At 46.7% G+C, this 18045-nt stretch overlaps 7 protein-coding genes across 7 annotated transcripts; 4 read left to right on the forward strand and 3 right to left on the reverse strand.

Annotated features, from left to right (window-relative positions):
* Nucleotides 1-218: 218 nt before the first annotated feature.
* On the forward strand, nt 219-657 carry N7495_007916 (transporter; the record flags this gene model as incomplete). The annotated part of the gene is made up of 2 exons (XM_057210567.1): nt 219-537; nt 587-657. 2 exons carry the CDS (start codon nt 219-221, stop codon nt 655-657), a joined length of 390 nt encoding a protein of 129 aa, XP_057060110.1.
* A 1273-nt stretch (nt 658-1930) lies between these two features.
* Nucleotides 1931-4267, forward strand: ccg9 (putative trehalose synthase (Ccg-9); the record flags this gene model as incomplete). The annotated part of the gene is made up of 7 exons (XM_057210568.1): nt 1931-2038; nt 2092-2468; nt 2520-2795; nt 2856-3114; nt 3180-3253; nt 3389-3498; nt 3555-4267. The coding sequence occupies 7 exons, from the start codon at nt 1931-1933 to the stop codon at nt 4265-4267; spliced, it is 1917 nt and encodes a 638-aa protein (XP_057060111.1).
* Nucleotides 4268-4456: 189 nt separating this feature from the next.
* N7495_007918 (dynactin subunit 5) lies at nt 4457-5115 on the reverse strand (the record flags this gene model as incomplete). Its single annotated transcript, XM_057210569.1, has 2 exons — nt 4457-5020; nt 5074-5115. The coding sequence occupies 2 exons, from the start codon at nt 5113-5115 to the stop codon at nt 4457-4459; spliced, it is 606 nt and encodes a 201-aa protein (XP_057060112.1).
* Nucleotides 5116-5522: 407 nt separating this feature from the next.
* Nucleotides 5523-9043, reverse strand: N7495_007919 (peroxidase/cytochrome P450 family protein; the record flags this gene model as incomplete). The annotated part of the gene is made up of 4 exons (XM_057210570.1): nt 5523-8122; nt 8178-8419; nt 8479-8576; nt 8633-9043. 4 exons carry the CDS (start codon nt 9041-9043, stop codon nt 5523-5525), a joined length of 3351 nt encoding a protein of 1116 aa, XP_057060113.1.
* Nucleotides 9044-11241: 2198 nt separating this feature from the next.
* N7495_007920 (T6SS phospholipase effector Tle1-like catalytic domain-containing protein) lies at nt 11242-13325 on the forward strand (the record flags this gene model as incomplete). The annotated part of the gene is made up of 2 exons (XM_057210571.1): nt 11242-11364; nt 11427-13325. The coding sequence occupies 2 exons, from the start codon at nt 11242-11244 to the stop codon at nt 13323-13325; spliced, it is 2022 nt and encodes a 673-aa protein (XP_057060114.1).
* A 2475-nt stretch (nt 13326-15800) lies between these two features.
* Nucleotides 15801-16368, forward strand: N7495_007921 (uncharacterized protein; the record flags this gene model as incomplete). The annotated part of the gene is made up of 2 exons (XM_057210572.1): nt 15801-16127; nt 16180-16368. The coding sequence occupies 2 exons, from the start codon at nt 15801-15803 to the stop codon at nt 16366-16368; spliced, it is 516 nt and encodes a 171-aa protein (XP_057060115.1).
* Nucleotides 16369-16422: 54 nt separating this feature from the next.
* N7495_007922 (uncharacterized protein) lies at nt 16423-17910 on the reverse strand (the record flags this gene model as incomplete). The annotated part of the gene is made up of 2 exons (XM_057210573.1): nt 16423-17673; nt 17731-17910. 2 exons carry the CDS (start codon nt 17908-17910, stop codon nt 16423-16425), a joined length of 1431 nt encoding a protein of 476 aa, XP_057060116.1.
* Nucleotides 17911-18045: the final 135 nt, after the last annotated feature.

The raw sequence follows: 18045 nt of genomic DNA on the forward strand, positions 1-18045 counted from the left end.
TCAATATATGAAACGGTAAGAATATTCCCCTCTTTTTGCGGTGCTCACAAGGTTCTTGATGAAGCTGAGCGAGAAATTCGTACTCACTATTCTTTAGAAGTGGAAGATACAAGCTCCTCTCTATTTTAAGTTTGGGACTCTCGATGTTGAGTTTTCTTCTCATCGCGATTCGATGGTCAAGTGGCCCAAACCACTGGGAAGTTGTTTACACCTTAATTATGGCTATCGGTTTGGGCGGAGTGTTTGCGACTCAGTTCGTCGGAATCTCAGCAGTCGCACCTGAGAACCAGTCTTCAACTACCATCACAGTTTACTATATGGCGCAGCAACTTGGAATGATTGGTGGAACTACATTGGCAGCGACCATTTCCCGGGCTCAACTCAGACGCGGCTTATTACGGAAACTTGGCACGAGCGCAGAAGCACTTGCAATCATCCAGAAAGTGCTTGGTGACACTCGATTTGCACAATCATTGCCAGACCATTCTCAAGGCATTATCCGGTCCATTTACTTGGAGAGTTTCAGAGCAGTCCCAAGTATGTTTTCCCACCCCTTGCTACTATTTTCCTTACCTAACTTAAATAGTCATATCATTGATTGCTGAGCTCCTTGCTTTGCCTTTGCTTTCTTGTCTGAAGGAACGACTTCTTACGTGAAGGCTTAAAGCCATCGCACTAGACCGATTTTGAAGGGAGTGAGTAGTCCGCATCGGTGCTAGAAAATTAATTGATGGGTCCAAGTGTGTATATACACTGTCTTGTCTGGACCTTGCTTTAAAATGTTTAAGAGAGTAATTGATGGGAAAAGGGAATACTGTACACCAAACGAGGTTGATACTCGGCCGCATTTGATAATTTTCTTCGTTTGACACAATTGATTTTTTGTTTATCTGTTACTTGACTGCATAGCTAGGTATCTCGTTCGTTAATACTTCTGCCTAAGTGGGCACCAAATTGATATTAACTCATAGTTAGCTATAGACTAAATAACTAGTAGATCTTCCCCCTATTTACCTACGGAGTAGGTAGAATTTCAATCTCTCCTTTGTCGGCTCATGTGCGTTTTCGGACCTCACTTGTTGGCTGCTTACTTCCACTGGATGCGTTGGCGGTTTTAAAAGCAGTCTTTAGTGCCTCTACCCAAGCCTATTTCCTCTTCATCGCCCCTCAATGGCCAATGTCCCAGTATTATCGCTCTTCTGGCAGGGCCAGTCTTACAAATCATTTTGATTCAGCTGAACTGTCCCCCTATTGAAGCGAATAAGCTCCAGAGTCTAAACTTTGGTATAATCTGAGCGCACATAATCCATTATAATGAGAGGCTTAGATAAATTCGGACCATGGCCGACTGCTTAGTCCATAGTTATAAACTCCTATTGGGAAATATCACGCTGCTGCCTTGGTAAATCAATCGCATATAATGCAGGTCGTCATTGTCGATGCGACTGCCTCATTGCAGAATGGAGTATCAATTCGATATCCTTCCTTCTAACATACCAGGAGAGCTTCAAAAAGAAATTTCATCTAGAGATAGGCAGATGGCAGTCCGCTATTCTTCAGCTAGCCACATGGTTCACATCATCATGTAGATATGTCAAATTCGTTTCCTTTCGTCGCTATAGCTTTATTATTTGGGATGAAAAACGTATGTGCAATCTTGATCTTCTGAAAAGTAGTACCAGCCCGAATATTGAATCTGTGTGAGATCCGAGGTCTGAAGCTGACCAACATATGAGATGGGAAAGCATTCTCTTCAAATGGTAATTAGGTCAAATTTAGACCCTCAAAGTTAGTGCATAACCTTAATTGAACATCGAAAAACATTTGTGCCAAGGTATGAGAGCCTATTACAGACTTCCGACGTCATCACACCTGATACTTAAGTAACTCGAACCATTTCATTTTATTTTTTCTTCATCATGCTAAAATCATGTCGTCCAATGGAGATAATAGTTTTGAGCGTCGGCCGTCTTTATTTCAGCAACGCCGACTCTCCACGCAATTCAAGAAGAATGCCTGGCTTGGTCCTCCTTCTGATGTAAAGCATATTGTATTCAACGACTATTTTTTTCTGATGTTAACAATTTTCAGATTATCTATGCCGGGATATCAGCCAGTTTCTCAGAGAAATATTCTATCATTGCCATAGCCTTTCGCGATACAACCTATCTATTGGACTTTGTCCAGAAAAAATACGAAGTTTCTGAGGGCTGCGATGGTGCAACTAACTTTATTATCGACGAGCTCGAAAAATACACGAACACCAACTTGGAAAAGATCATTGGGGCTGCAATACCTCAGAGCCTTGCCGACCGTTGCCCTAAACTCTGCTCTCGCCTCTGGGCTGAGCTCGATATCATTCCCCTCGTGTTACCGGAAGCGTCGAGGGATCGGTATACTACGGGATCTACATGGGATTGCAAACACGTCGATGAGCAGGCGGAATCTATGGCCCGCAAATGTGTGAGGTTGGTGTTGATCACAACTCACTTATGAATTAAGGAAACTGAACTAGACAGATTGTTTGGTCCGGAGAAAACCCCATTACTGCAAGTAGGTTTGATGGGGACCGTGGAGGTTGACACAGACTTCCATGTCCGTCTTACAAACCTGGACGATTTTCAGAATACCGTCTCTCATCGGACTTGGTCGGCTGTGCAACATTATGCTTCAGACCTTAAAGATCGGAAAGTGAAGATTGCTTTCTTTAGTGCTACACCGCAAGGTGGAGGTGTGGCTTTGATGCGACACGCCCTAGTGCGATTTTCCCACTACCTTGGTACTAATATCAAATGGTGATTCCAGAAACTACATCATGGAGTTGGAAAAGAGACCGACTGACGATGCAAGTCTAGGTACGTCCCAAAGCCGTGGCCGGGTGTATTCCGAGTCACCAAGAACATCCACAACATCCTGCAAGGTGTCGCACATCCGGATGAACGTCTAAGCACAGAGAACAAGAACCTGCTGCAAGACTGGATTGCCGAAAATGCAAGACGATACTGGACCTCTCCGGGTGGCCCTCTATGCTCTACTGCCGAGGGAGGCGCCGATGTGATCATCATTGATGACCCTCAAATGCCGGGATTAATTCCGATAGCCAAAAAAGGCAGCGTCGGACCGGCCTGTTCTTTTCAGAAGTCATATACAGATTCGAAGTGACCTGATTGAGCAAACAGGAAGCCCACAGGCTGAAGCGTGGCAGTTTCTGTGGAACCAAATCAAACTTGCTGATTGCTTCATCAGCCACCCAGTGAGTGCGTTTGTGCCAAATGACGTACCACGGGATATAACAGGTTATATGCCCGCCTCTACCGACTGGCCCCCCCCCCCCCCCCCCCAGAGAGAGTGGATATTTATCTTCATCGTCATGGTTGACATGTTACAGGCTGGATGGATTGAACAAGCACATGTGCGACAAGGATGTGGCACACTATGGCCGTATCTTCAATGCAGCCTGCCGAAATGCGGAGATGCTGCCCATAAAATATCCCGAAGGTATGATCCATGAGAATCAGTAAGTGCCTATCTGAAAAGAGCTAAATGGATAATAGAAAAGTACATCGTGCAGATAGCGCGATTTGACCCATCGAAAGGAATCTTCGATGTTCTCAACTCATATGAGAAATTTTATAACCGGCTTGTCCAAGAAAGACCGGATTTAGAGGCCCCAAAACTTCTCATTTGCGGCCATGGCTCAGTAGATGATCCAGATGGAACTGTGATTTACGACCAAGTGATTGAACACATAGATGTGAAGATCCCCTTCATCCAAGATTCCATTTGTGTCATACGGTTGCGACCATCGGACCAGGTTCTGAACGCTCTTCTCTCCAAAGCCACCATCGTACTGCAGCTGTCTACCCGAGAAGGATTTGAGGTTAAGGTATCAGAAGCTCTTCACAAGGGTAAGCCAGTGATTGCTACACGCGCTGGGGGTATTCCACTGCAGGTCGAGGACACCAAAAACGGATTTCTGGTCGATGTGGGCGATACAGATGCAGTTGCACAGCATCTGTATGACCTATGGACGGACGAGGTGCTCTATACTCGCATATCGCAGTATGCACTCAGCCATGTTTCGGACGAGGTGAGCACGGTAGGAAATACTGTGAATTGGCTGTATCTCGCTTCGAAGTTCTCTAAAGGCGAGTCGGTAAAGCCAAATGAGCGTTGGATTTACGACCTGGCTTTCGAGGAACTTGGTATTGCCACGACCGGGGAGCCGCAATTGACACGAGCAGTCAAGTTGGAGAATATGGGATAGACTTGAAATGGACATATTATCCTCTCTAGCATATCATATCATATCTCACCGGCCATATACAGAATAAACATTGACAGAACCGGGGCAATGCAAAAGGCTCGGCAGTCCACAAATCACAGTATCGAGAAAAATGTAGAAAGGGGTATCATTGGCAAAGTTGAACGGAAAATCAAAAAAAGGAAGCGATTTTCACGTTCGTCCAACAACACGATAACGTTCTCTCGCCATTCCTCCCTCGGCCCCCTCGACACCATATCCCTCGCCAACTTCACCAACTATTCGAGCCGGTATTCCACCAACAACGCAGTAACTCGGTACTATCATACCGGGTGGTACAACAGCCTTATCCAAAACAACCGCGTAATCCTTTATGATAGCCATACTCCCAACCATAGCGCCTGCGCCCACATGGGCATGGTTCCCAAGCGACGCAGCCTCCACAACAGCACCCTCACCGACAAAGACATGGTCACCGATCTTGAGCGGGTAAAACGAGTGCACACCGCGATGTGATCGACTAGGTGGGTGTAGGATTGCTCCTTTGGAGATATAGCTGTAGCGACCGACTGTTATGGCCACGCTGGGAGTGTTGGTTTGTGGAGCGGTTGAGCCATCGGTCGATGCCGTCGTGGTTGGTGTTCGGAATAAGTCGCCGCGGATGACAGCTTCGGCTTGGATTACTGTCTTGCCACCTAGGATGATGTGTTGTGTGCCGTGAATTTGGGAGCGACGCGAGATCTTGTTACCCGTGTCCTGTTTTGCGTAAGCTGGTGGGGTTAAGTTGATAATTGGAGCTTGTTACGCACAGTCTCGATGTACTCGCTTTTGGCTTGGGGTTTAGGAGCCATCTTGGCGCCTGGATATAAGTCTGTTTGCTGTGGACAGTCCAAATTCCTGCGTCTTGATGTTGATAGACCAGGGATAAAAGGCGGTGTGGATTACGAAGTATTGGAGGCTTGGCAGAATTGAAGTTATCTAACGGGGTAAAGGTTCTTTTTAAAAGGGAAAAACATGTGGTTGACTGTGAATAGTATCATTGACTTTACTCAGTGTACTGTAACCTGTATATACAATACAACAATAGAACTTTGATAACTTGGAGTACAATTCATAGATATACTGGAGAGCAAACAGTTGCCCGAAAAAAAAAAACAGTTAAAAATGTGGCAAGAAGATATTAATCCACACGAATTCAATAGAGGTGATATGGTTGTTTTTCATAACACTTTTAGGTGTAAGCTGCCACTTCCAGCACTCAGGTCGATTTCAATGGAGCAAACTCAAAATCACCGTCCCATTGCAGCTTGAGCGACATCGGGAATGGGAAGTACGAGGTGCCGTCCTGGCGCAGATAGACATAGTAGCCGCCCTCCTGGGGGATCTTCTTGAGTTGACCCTGTTCGCCAGCTGCGCGACGGAGGTTCGGAAGGCGAGCGACAACACGCAACATGGCGACGAGGGCAACTTTGGAAATCTCCTGGCCGAAGCTAGTGCTGGGGCCCTGACCCTGGCTGATGTAAGAATCTAAGGGACGGTTGAGCTGAACGGTGTTGGGCTCGGGGAAGACAGTTGGGTCATGGTTGGCCTGAACAAAGGAGGCAAACACCTTGTTACCGGGCTGGATGTTGACCAGGCTGTCGTTGTCGGAGATGGTCATGTTGGTCTTGGCCTCGCGATACGCACCGAAAGTACCGTTGATACGGATAGCTTCCAGACAATAGCGATACAACTTCTCATCGTTCGCGCTAGATTCCTGCTGGGCCAGGCGGCTGATCTCGGACAAATGATGCTTGCCATCGCCGGTGTAGAACTCGATAATTTGAGTGAACACTTGGCCTTGGTTGGGGACCATGGCGACAATTGTCGGGATGATTTGCGACCAAGTGATCTGGGAGGAGCTCAGGCCAGAGTCTTGGAGACGCTTAAGGGCGCTGCTACCGAACTCACGGAGGGCGTTAGTGTGAGGACGGAAACTGTCCATGAGACCGGCCAGAAGGCCGCTGTTGACGTCGGCCTTGACGGTGGCCTCGACTACATATCCGAGCTGCTGGGAGACAGCAGCGGCTGCTCGGTTCAGGGAGTAGGACTTGGGGGCATCGATGTCGAAGAAGAGTGCGGTGTAAATAGTGGTCAGGATCATGTACATCTCTTGCTCGGTGAACAGGCCTTGCGTGTTCGCCTCGGTCTTCAGGGGCAGGCCAAAGAGCGCGGAAGCAAAGTGAACATGGGCAGCATTGCCGACGTCACGAGTGATGTCAACCTGGTTGATTTTTGCCAGCTTGGCACCGTTCTCCTTGATGAGACGGAGAGTGGTCTCCTCGTAGAATTTCTTGACAAGAGTGGGGAACTCCGCAGTACTGAAGGACTGACCCAAAGCCTGGGTTGTCTCTGCATCGAACGTCTTGCCAAATAATTCCTCAATGGCGCCAGTCAAGGCCATGCTGAAGTCCTGGGGATTGTTCAGGACCAACTTGGCACTCTGGTGGGAGACCAGGTCAACGCGTGATGGGGTAAATGAAGGAGGTTCGTAAGAGTAGTCCTGCTCACGGCCAAGATTCTTCATGATAACACGGTTCTCAGATGGAATAGTCATGGGATAGTGGGCATAGATAGAGTCAGGCTTGAACCAGTTGGGGAAAGCCCGGGTGGCCAACTTGTAGAAAGAGCAGCCCTGATTGATGTTCAGATCATAACGGCACTCGTTGTAACCCCAATTGGTCAAATTACGAGGATTGTAGTCAACGGTGTAGTGGCGATCACCACGAACCAGAGCCACGGCATCGGACAAGACAGCCCGTGAGATGGTGTAAGTTGGGGCGATGCCAACACCAGGCACCATGGGTTCCTTAGCCTCCTCGCAAACAATACCGGGATAAAGCTCGACAAAGTCAGGGTGCTCATACAAATGGCGTAGGTTGTTTGCAATTTGTGGATCAGAATTGATCTCCTCAAATGTGTCGTAGGTCTTCAGGCCGAAGTGCTTACGGAACTCGTTCAAGGAGCCAACCTGCCATTTACGGGCAGCCTGCATACCGAGGATCTCGACGGAGCGCAGGGCCTTTGGAATGTTGCGGGGGCCGAACGAACTGGCAACATCCTCAGTGGCTTGTTTAAGAATAGCAACAAGCTCTTCATCTTTGAAGGTGCCATCTTCCTGACGTTCTAAGCGGGCGAATGTACGCTTAGATGGGTCCGGGCTGAGAATGCCCTCGACCTTCTTCATACCCATCAGCAGTTCAGGCATGGAGACCTCCTCAGCAGGCTTACCCATGAGGTCGTAGTAGATCTGCTCAATCCACTTCTCGTCACCTTGAGAGATGGCCGAGTGCCAGCGGTAGGCCAGGTTGAACTCGACAGAGCACTGGTTACCCAAACCAGAGGGAGTAGAACCGGATTTCTCCATTTGAGCACGAGGATCCAAACACCAGGTAGAGTTGGTCCGGTTCAGATTGACAATGGTGCGTAGATAGTCGTACAAAGTGATGTTAATGTAAAGACCGCAGGTAATAAGACGACCAGTCTGGAATAGGTCCTCATCATACTTGGCCCAGGCCTTGTCAGCCTCCTCCTGGGACAGACCGGCGGGTGGCTTAGTAAAGCGACCGTTTTCATTTATCTCAGCCAGCTCCTCAACAACATGGTTATGGAATCGATTCAGCATAACAAGAAGTACACCACAAGCCGCAGGAAGAGCCTGGAGACGACCCTCAGAGAAGCAATCAGGCTTAAGCTTTCCGGCCTTGTGAGAACGAATGAGGTCCTGCTGCTCCTGAACATCACCGTATAATATGGAGAGATCAAGATAGGCAGAAGTCTTATTCAGGTGTTGCTGACGGTAGTCAGTCTGAAAGATATCTATGAAACAAATTAGAGATACTGTCGGCATCTCGAGGCTCATTTGAAGGCTTACCGTGGATAATCAAAGAAGCCCAGTTGAAGAACATGCTCGACACCTTGTTAGGGTGGGGAGTGAACTTTTCACGGGCGAACAAACTGTCAAAAATGAGGCCAGGGTCGGGTAGACCAGTAGGCTGAATGGTAAGTGGAGGAATGGTGCGGCAGTATGGGGTATTGGCAGCACCTAGCCATGGAAGAGTCGGGTTGTTGTTAGAGCCATCGGCAGAGCGGTACTTGAAATCATCACCCATATACCTGTCATAATGTCAGATTGTAGATCCTAGCTGCAAAGCCAAAATCTAGAGAACACTTACGATAGAGGAGGGTGCGGAAGACTTCCCCATAGTTCATCCAGGAATGTGTTGGTGAGCTCGGTACGGTTCTTGGAGTGACCAGGTAGATCTGCAACAAGCTGCCGTTAAGATTTTCGTTAGAAATCAGCTGCATAATGATGGAAACTATTCGGACAAGTGTACTTGCCTGAATAATGCGCTCCATTAGATAAGTTTTGTCATCGACAAGCTCGCCGCTAGCCTTAGATTTCACCAAGTCCTTGACCGTGTTGATATCGCGGAAGCCAAGAGACTTGATATCATTGATTAGACCAGAAGACTGGTCGTGCTTCAAGTAGGTGCCATCGCCAGTTTGGTTTGGCAGTGGCTCGCGCGATGCGTGAATGGCCTGCGCATACTTTTCGAAAACTGCGACAACCTCGGCACGCTTCACGACGTGGTTCTCCTCATTGTTGGACGAGGACTTGCGCGATGGTGAACCCCTGGAGAAGCGCTTGTTCTCCTTTGGGCTCTTGGGCTCGATATCCCCATTTGAATCCTTGGAATCCTTGTTCCGCTTGAAGGTAGTAGAAAATCTCCGCAACATGGTGACGGAAGTCTAAAACTTTCAACACCACTGTAAAGAATTGGGACGAAAGAAATTGAAAAAAACTTCCACGGGCACGGACAGGGGGCGAGGACCTAAGTAAAAAGGCTTTCTAAAACCCGGATTCAAAAAAGAGCTGCGTGGGAGCCAGGATCATAGCTGCAGGCCAAGTGGATCTTCATAAGTGGCGGATTTGTTATCGCCAATAGTTGACTGGATCTCATCATCTCAAAATATGATTGGGAATGGATAGGTTCACAACACTAGCATGGAGATGGCTGGTACTCTATGACTCGAGACATTGCTTGCCAATCATATCGAAGGACTCGCGTACTACTTGGAGCTGAATTCGTCAGATCTCATCATGGCTATAGAGTTCTATCTGATGAACATCTCAACAGAGTAATTGATCATCGACACCTCTAGTGGGGAACGCTTTGTAAGTTCTTTGAAAGGCAAAGCCGGTAATTGGACGCAGCAGCAGAGATATGACAGTATTCCGTGTCTCCTAGGAGAGAAGTATGCGATATTTGCGTCATACATTATCATATTCTGAGAATGGCCCTTTGCTTTTTCCATAATGTAGGGAATACGGGATACGTCAAAAATGTGATTCAGGTCAAGCTACAGTAGCGGTGTATGGAGCAGATCTCGGAGCTAGAGCGCCCCGCACACTACGGAGTAGGACTGTGAGATCCTAGAAGATACAAGACCGTGCGTAGAAAGTGGAGCTTTGTATGAATAGACACATATCTAGGTATCTCGTGTGGCTGGCTAGAGATGATCACCAGTTTCCACGTAATTGGTGGGCTTTTTTGGGCAGTTGACGTGGCTGTCATACATTAGGTAAAGGGCCTTCATTCGCTTATCAAGCAAGGGCTTTCTTTACATTAGTAGCAAACTTACCTTGTTACCTTTTTAACTTGCTTGCAGGACTTTGTTTTCCCCTTTTTCTCTCGATTCCTCAAGATCGACAAGACCCACCAGTTCCCCCTGGATGGGCCATAGTGTACAACCGAGCTGCATGAGTACATTCCGCTTCTTACCATTGGTAGCTGGATCTACCGAATTGAACTGATCAGAATCTGATGGATCAGAACACTCATAATTCAAATTTTCTATCCCTCGTGGTAGATAAAAGCAAAGCTTCGAGCTCACGCTGTGGGGTAAGTAGTATTTATTCCTAATCTAAGCAAAGAGTAAATCGAAACTGTCATAAAAACATGAGCCTCACTGTGGAGGAACCGGGAGGTCCGAAGCCATCCATGGATGACGTATCTGTCGATTGAACATCTCATATCCCACAAGAATGATGGATTAAACGTCAGTTCTTGAAATAGTAGGTTGCAGTCCGCGATGCCAAAGTTCAATGAAAACTCTTCGGAATCTTTAGGTGACGAGATGAGTGGGGACTGTGGGCCACGATGTGGAGGTCAAAGTACTTCCCGCACGGAAATACCTAGCGTGTCTCCACTTCGTTGCTAGTCTCGATCGAATATATCTGATGAACGTCTCCTCTTCCTTGTTTAATCGACCCGGGGGCTGGATACGGGTTGGACTTCATAACATTGGAAAAGATCAACAATATTGATTATTTTTAGTGAACTGCGGTACTTGGGATTGTCTGATATTGTAGGTCCCAGCCCCGGCTGGATCCAATAGGCCATTACGACGTCGCAACAACCATGCAGGACGGAGCAATTGGGTTCGTTCGGTTTTAGCGGAGCTGAACAGTAACGAACTCCGCATCCAGAATCTCAGCCCAGATCAAAGTTTGCGTAATGTTGTGCAACGATTGTGAGATAGCCGTTGAAGGGCTGCATATTTTAAGAAAACAAGAATCCAGAGCCAAGGAAATATAGTGTCAGGGCAAAATTAGAGACCAGGGCCAGTAAATGTGGATGTTTGAGTCATACGGCGCAAGGAAGAGAGAGAGAGAGAGAGAGAAGGAAAGAAAAAGCAATGATTGGCGATAAGGGCTGAGCGAGGTAGTCGGCTCCACTGGAATGTCTTGACGTATTCTTTCCAATAAAACCAAGGAAATAATCTACGTCGTACGTATATATTGAGTATTTTACTTATTTTACAAACCCCCTCTTTACGTCTTAGAATTGACATGTAATTTATCCCCATCTTGTCCCATTTATACAAATTTCCCCTCTCCCGATGTAACTTGTACTGTATAACTTTCCTTCATTATGGCTCTACCAGACCAGTTTGGGCCTCAGCAAATTCCGAAGCAGTTTGTACTCTGCTTTGATGGAACCGGTAATAAGTTTGCTGGTGATGAATCTGATAGCAATGTGTTGAAAATATTTCGCGTACGTATCATACACTTTCCATCTAGCAACTTTGAAAAGTATTTAACTAATAAAATGGTCAGATGTTAGATCGCAGTCAAAGTCACCAATACCATTACTATCAGCCTGGAATTGGAACCTACGTGACATCGAAATCATTGACAAGCCATGGCCGAATCCAACGCATCAAATCTTGGTATCAAAAGGCCAAAGATTCGGCGGTTGGCTCATCCTTCGATGAACACGTTATGGGAGGCTATAAGTTCTTAATGCGTTACTACTCTCCTGGTGATGAGATCTATTTCATTGGGTTCAGTCGTGGCGCATACATTGCTCGTTTCTTGGCTGAGATGCTTGACTACATCGGATTACTCGAAGCCGGAAACGAGGAACTGATTAGATTCGCCTGGAAGACTTTTGCTAAATGGCAACAGCGACAGGGGGACTCGGAAATTGAGCAAGAGGAGAAGAAGAACCTCTTCGAGTATATGAAGGCCTTCCGCGAAACATTTAGTCGTCCAATCTCGAGAATCAGGTTTATGGGTCTCTTCGACACTGTGAATAGCGTTCCACGCTTTGAGAATGCCTGGATGCAGCGTAGCAAGTTTCCATATACTGCGCGCAGTTCCGCAAAGGTTATTCGACACGCTGTTGGTATCGACGAGCGCCGCGCCAAGTTCCGCCAGGATCTGATCTCTGGTCCACGTCCTCACGAAAAGCAGAGCAAACATCAACGTCATCACCTTCCAGTCCAACTGGCTCATCTAGGGCTCCACGAAGACCGTCAACATCATCTGCACTTCCATCGCCAAGATGTCGTAGGTCAAGGTGATCAGCACGGTGACAATGACGAGCAAATCCCTGCCATCCGCTTGAACGATGAGGATGAAAGTCCAAGTCACGAGAAGCGTGCGCCGGAACTAGGACCTAATATCCAAATCCCTGGATGGGGCCCTAGTGATGGCGAAACATACTATCACGCCCCAAATCATGGTTCTCATCATGGTGGCTCACATCATGGTGGCTCATCTATTGCTGGAAGCTCTGTCAACTTTGAAGCTGAAAAGCCCCATCCGTACCGTGCATCGTCTCTACGGCGTTCAAGCCTTGCACCCCCAAAACCGGGCCAGTCAGCTGAAGATCTTACGTCTATCAAAAGTGGCCAATCAGGAAACATTTCCATCCAGATACCTAGCGGTGATGACTATAACCCGGAGGATGAAGAGCAGGATATTCACGAAATTTGGTTCCCCGGTGGCCATGCGGATATTGGTGGTGGGTGGAAGCTAAAGAACGGTGAGATGTGGGCATTGAGCCATGCACCGCTAGTTTGGATGGTCCAAGAAGCCCAGAAAGCTGGTCTGGAGCTAGACTCTCGCAAGATGAAACAGTTCCAGTGCCTAGAGGAGTTCGAAGGGGAGTACAGCCCAATCCAGCGGGAGATCTCTGCGCGACGACTCAGTGAGGCTCCTTCGGGAACTGACGACAGTGCCGAAGCTTTCCGAATCGGGCCAGATGAGAAACAACGCTCGGCTGCAAGTCGTGACTTTTGGCATGCACTGCACACTTCCAGTACGAAGGGACTTGTGCATGACTGCTTGGAGTTCAATCAAGGGCTCCCAATTGGCTCTGTCATCTCATGGAAGATCATGGAATGGTTACCGTTCCGCCGTATGGATCTTCAGGCAGACGGCTCTTGGAAGCCAATCCGCTGGCCACTACCTCGGGGTGAGGTTCGTGATGTGCCTATGGATGCAGAAATTCATATATCTGCGATCCGCCGCATGCAAGCGGATCCAAGTTACCGCCCTGGTAATGTCATTGTTGGTGGTGGAGGTCGTGGTATCCGTATTGCACCAGAGGAATTTGGTATGGGTGATTGGGTTGTGATGAAGAATGAGGGTGACCAAGTCCGCGAAACATATGTTCGTAAGAACATGTTGAGGACATGCAAAGAGGAAGATGAGCGGACGGACTTCTAGAGTGACATTTTTTGTAGATATCCCATTTTGTCTCGTATGATGTACTTGTAATTTCACATTCAATTTTTGATATCTTTGTCTGAGCTAGACCTAGGTATAGAAGATGCTGCTACTACTTCTGAAGATCCACCTACTGTAGTGGGGAAGGAGTACCCCTTATTATTATGGTTTAGGAGGACGGTATGAGGGGCGGTCAGAGTAGCGGCGACAGTGTAGCTGGTGAGGAGTATAGATAGGACTTCGTCCCATAGTTAGACCATTATGCATACATCTACCTCATTTCTGGACATTCTGCTACAGAGTTCCATTCCCACCATTACATGAGTTGTTCTAACGTCTACTTAATAGCTGAATCGACCTATGTATTCTGACTGCACTGCCTACGAGCGTTCCCTGTATCAATATCTAGTGAGATAAGGACAGGAGAGTTGGATGGTACATCCACATATTCATTTTCTATTTATTGGCCTTGAATTTCTCATTTGTATGTGTCCATAGAAATGGCATTTAGTTTCATGTAGGGCTAGTGCTCTCTTATTTTGAGAACCAACTCAAATATTGTATTGGAGCAGGATTAGGTGCACGGGACTCCATTCACGTGAAAGAGATAGTCAACATCCAAAAGATCTAAAGCTTTCAGGATTTTCTAATCAAATAATTATGGAGCCTTCTTCTCTCTTACTCAGATGCGGGGTCCTACTGCAGACCAGGTAATCTATCTAATATTTTATCTTCACCAAGTATATTAAGTGCGAGTAAACAAATCTTCAGGGAGGCCATAAAGCTACAATCTAAAAGACAGTCTTGAGGTTTCCTACATAATAGAGATATTGGTTCGTGCTGTCATCCAATTGATATATCGGGATAAAGGAACGATAAACTGAGGATGCAAAGCTCTATATGCGATACTGGTGATTGCAATTACAGACGTACAGCCAATGCTACAAGATATCAGTGTATTAAGAAGGGCTCATTTTGAACAAGAATGTGAATTCGAGTAAACAGGATATAAAATTGCCCTAGAAGTCCACAAAAGCCCCTCTAAGTCGGCCAGTGAAATTAATCACGTATTCCCTGTGGGCTAGCTACATCTTGCTGTATAGCTAAAGTTGCCAGCAGTGTCAAGTAAATCATTCAAGGTAGTTACTAGATCATTGATGGAATTAGCGAAGTTCCTTTTTACAAGAGATGATAGAAGAAATATTGATGCGCTTGATACGACAATAGCCGCCGCATTTACTATGGGTGATTTTTTATCTTATTTACCTGCACACTTTTCGCTTACTGTATGCTCAACCTATCAATCAATCAATCAATCAATAAAAGTTCTATCAAACTGTTGGAGCCTGTATCGTAATGGCTATGCAGGTGCTTCTTTCTGGTTGAAGCAATGTATCTAGACATTAAGGCGTACACGTGTTTTATGGAATTGAAAGACTAACCAATTGCACGGCCTGACTAAACTTTATTGAGATCTTTATGAGGACCAAATTCGTTCTTGTCAATACCCCAATGAAGGACCAAATACCTCCTCTCTTGTATCAGCTCTCGCAATGTCATAGATACTATGGCCACGCCATCGAGCTGATTTCCTAATTTCTATTCTATATGTGTAAATATAATCTTACACGCGAGGAAAGACAGAACGAAAAGCCCAGTGACAGTGAAAGCACGCATTCCAATCATCGTGATTTTTGAAAAATACTCGTCACAAATTTGTACGCATGCAATAGTTCTGTCGTCCTCACACTTCGTTCCTTTCAGGCGGGCTGGTAGGGCTTACGGTGGGAATAGCTAGTGGATAAATGGTTGACACATAAGTTTTGAAGTATTTTTTTCTTTTTTTGGAATCGAATACTGGTTTGCACACTGAATAAGATGTGACTCTCACATTCCAATCGAGACAAACTTCCTTATTATGTGACCCACGATCCTGCATGGCTTTGTTCCCCGTCCCTATTGCTCCCTTCTCTAGCTTTGATACATTTACATATTCATACGTTACTTTTCTATATTGTACGCATACTAGATCCTTACAGTGACCAAATACTTGCTATAGAAAGTGCAAAAGCAGCGATGAGCATATAGAACGTAGTGATATGCAGGAGAAAGAAGGTATATAGAAGGAGCTGTTGACCTGGAGCCCGGCAGCTACCTGAGGCCTCAGGCGTACGTAAACAGCAAAAAGCATTCATAGTTAGACACAATTATTCAATTTTGCTGATCTGGATTGGGATTCCATCTTCCTTCGCCACCTGTAATAACTACCAGATCTGTCTAATATGCTGATGATCCCGTGAGCCCAACAAGGCTCGACTCCTGTACAAGATGCCATCACGAGCTATTGATTATATTTTCTTTTTGTCCCACCCGACTAAAGTATATACATATCCCTTACTTGGCACTTGGCGTGACGAGTCTTATAAGAACATAAGACAACACGAAGTCAAATCTACAACATTCTTCGTAACTAGAATGCGACTTAACAAGGGTTTGATCTCAGCATTGCTGGCCCCTGCTGCTTTGGCCACCACCAACGCAGACACCGTCTTCTCTGGTTTCGAAAACCTACACAAGCGAATCCTCTCCACCCAAGACTGCATCAAATCCTTCGATGGCGGTGTTGTACAGAGTTTGAGCTGTGGTTTCGAGCTGTATAACGTTTTGACGGCTAGCGGCTCGGCGAGAAAAGACCTTGCCGATTTGGACTCGGTCCCACCTGATCAGGTCCAGGCTTACCTGAACCACTATCATGGCATTCGTTTGGCTGTTTCCAAAACTTTGGAAACCGCATCTTCAAGGGTAAGTAAGAATGATTGTTAATACAATTCTGACTTCTTCTTACGAAATACAGATCGATAATATAGACTCTGCGGGTCTGAAAATTTTCGCGCAAGTCCTGGTTCGTCATTTTGGTGGCGAAAGGGAGGTTTTCGAGACCTTGACAAAATCCAAACTTCCAGCATCAAGCCATTCTGAGATTGCTGGCCCCATCGACAGTCTTAAAGATGAGTTTGAAAATGCGTTTGCCGTCTTTGTTTGAGCCGATGTTAGAAGTTGGTGGGAAATATACAGCCGATTGGACTTGGAAAGGTCATTAAATTGTATCTACCGCTAGTTGTCTCTCAATTTCTCGCCAAAGTCCCTCTTTCAAATGCCATGTCAGCCACCAGTTCCCATCTGTGTCCTTCCCTATCACCGATCCATTATTTATTAGCATGGGCCATCGATAGATAGTTTTGGTTAAGATCAGTCTCGGTCTTCCCACTGATAGGGTCTTCTCAACTGGACCAACGACTGCAGGGGAGAAATCCACCTCGAAAAACCTAGCTTGATGCCAGTTCGAGCAATGGATCAACATGTTTGATACGCCCATCGCTGAGGCAAGTGTAACCCCAACTTTATCCATGCCCCCTTGCTGAACAGCCATGTACGCATTGACCTGCTCTTTGGAGCGCTGGGCTACAAGAGAACGCCGGAGCTTGGAAGCCAGATAACTTACCGGCCGCTTGAGCACCTGGTCAGCGGTAAGGATTGTATGGGCAGTCAGCCATGCATTTCCGACGTAGGTCATATGCTGTGGGAACCGGTCTGGAAAAGTAGGCCGGATATTGAAGTTGTTCAGGAGCGTGACATGGGTTTGCCCTGACGGTTGCATGGAACGTACAATGCACTGAGCCCACCATGCCAATAGAACATCGCTTTCGCTGATGAAGACATCCACAGCTCCCACGGACACGGACAATTCCCGTATTGCCGCCTCTCGCATCTCGGTCACGATGGATCCTGGAATACAGACCAGTCGATCTTCATGTTTTGGGCATGGTAGCATTTCCCAAATCCAACTTATAATGAGCAGTAGTGGTCCGAGCCATTGCATAAGCATCAATATCCACTGTGACCGGACGAACCACTCTAGTAGTGGCTGCGCATTCATGTCCGCCAAGGGGTCTTGCAAGAACCCGAGGAACGGTGGGACTTGATCTTCACGACCTCGAAGAACGGCTGCCCACGCGCTGAGCAAACTAGCCCGCCCCGAGGCATCCATGAAAGTATGCAGCCATGTTAGCTTCACCAGGGTGGCATTTAAGGTGACTACAAGGTGAATATCTAGCTGTGGTCGATCTGTATGTATCCAGTCTTCGAGTTTCTTGGGGGAATCAGATCTGTAAAGTAAGGAGTCGAGATTCGCAGCCGAGAAAGGGAAGATAGTCGCAGAATTTGTGCAATATGGAAGCTTTGAGGAAAGCAAGTCGTCCAGCCTTTCGTCATGCGTCGTGGTACAAAAAGTGAATCCAGGGCATTTTGCATCGTATTTCTCGGGTATATGATATTCAAGTTTGCCATGCTAGATATTCTAATTAGTAGTCAGAGCCAAGAAGCAGGAAACGCAATGGATACGTACTCTCTGTTTTAGACGAGCTCCCAACTTCTTCCAGTCTCCTATTTCCAACAAGCGTTGGAGGGACCGACGGAGATGCTCTGGATCCAAAACATAGTCAAACTGAAGGGTGAACTCGAGAGCAATCCCTCTATTCATCCATGTGTCATCCTTTGAGTGTAGAGGGATAACCTGTACGGCCATCTCTTTCTACTCTGACTTGGCTGGGATGCAAAAGGGAAGGAAATCTAGGAGAAGGGGGAAGTCGCATGTCCACAATCCCACTCCCTTGCACCATGCAAACGAAAGAAGAAAGCCACTTGATAGTAGGTACTACTT

This window comes from Penicillium taxi, assembly GCF_028828555.1.
Source record: "Penicillium taxi strain IBT 34144 chromosome Unknown utg000005l_segment0_segment0, whole genome shotgun sequence".
NCBI lineage: Eukaryota > Fungi > Ascomycota > Eurotiomycetes > Eurotiales > Aspergillaceae > Penicillium > Penicillium taxi.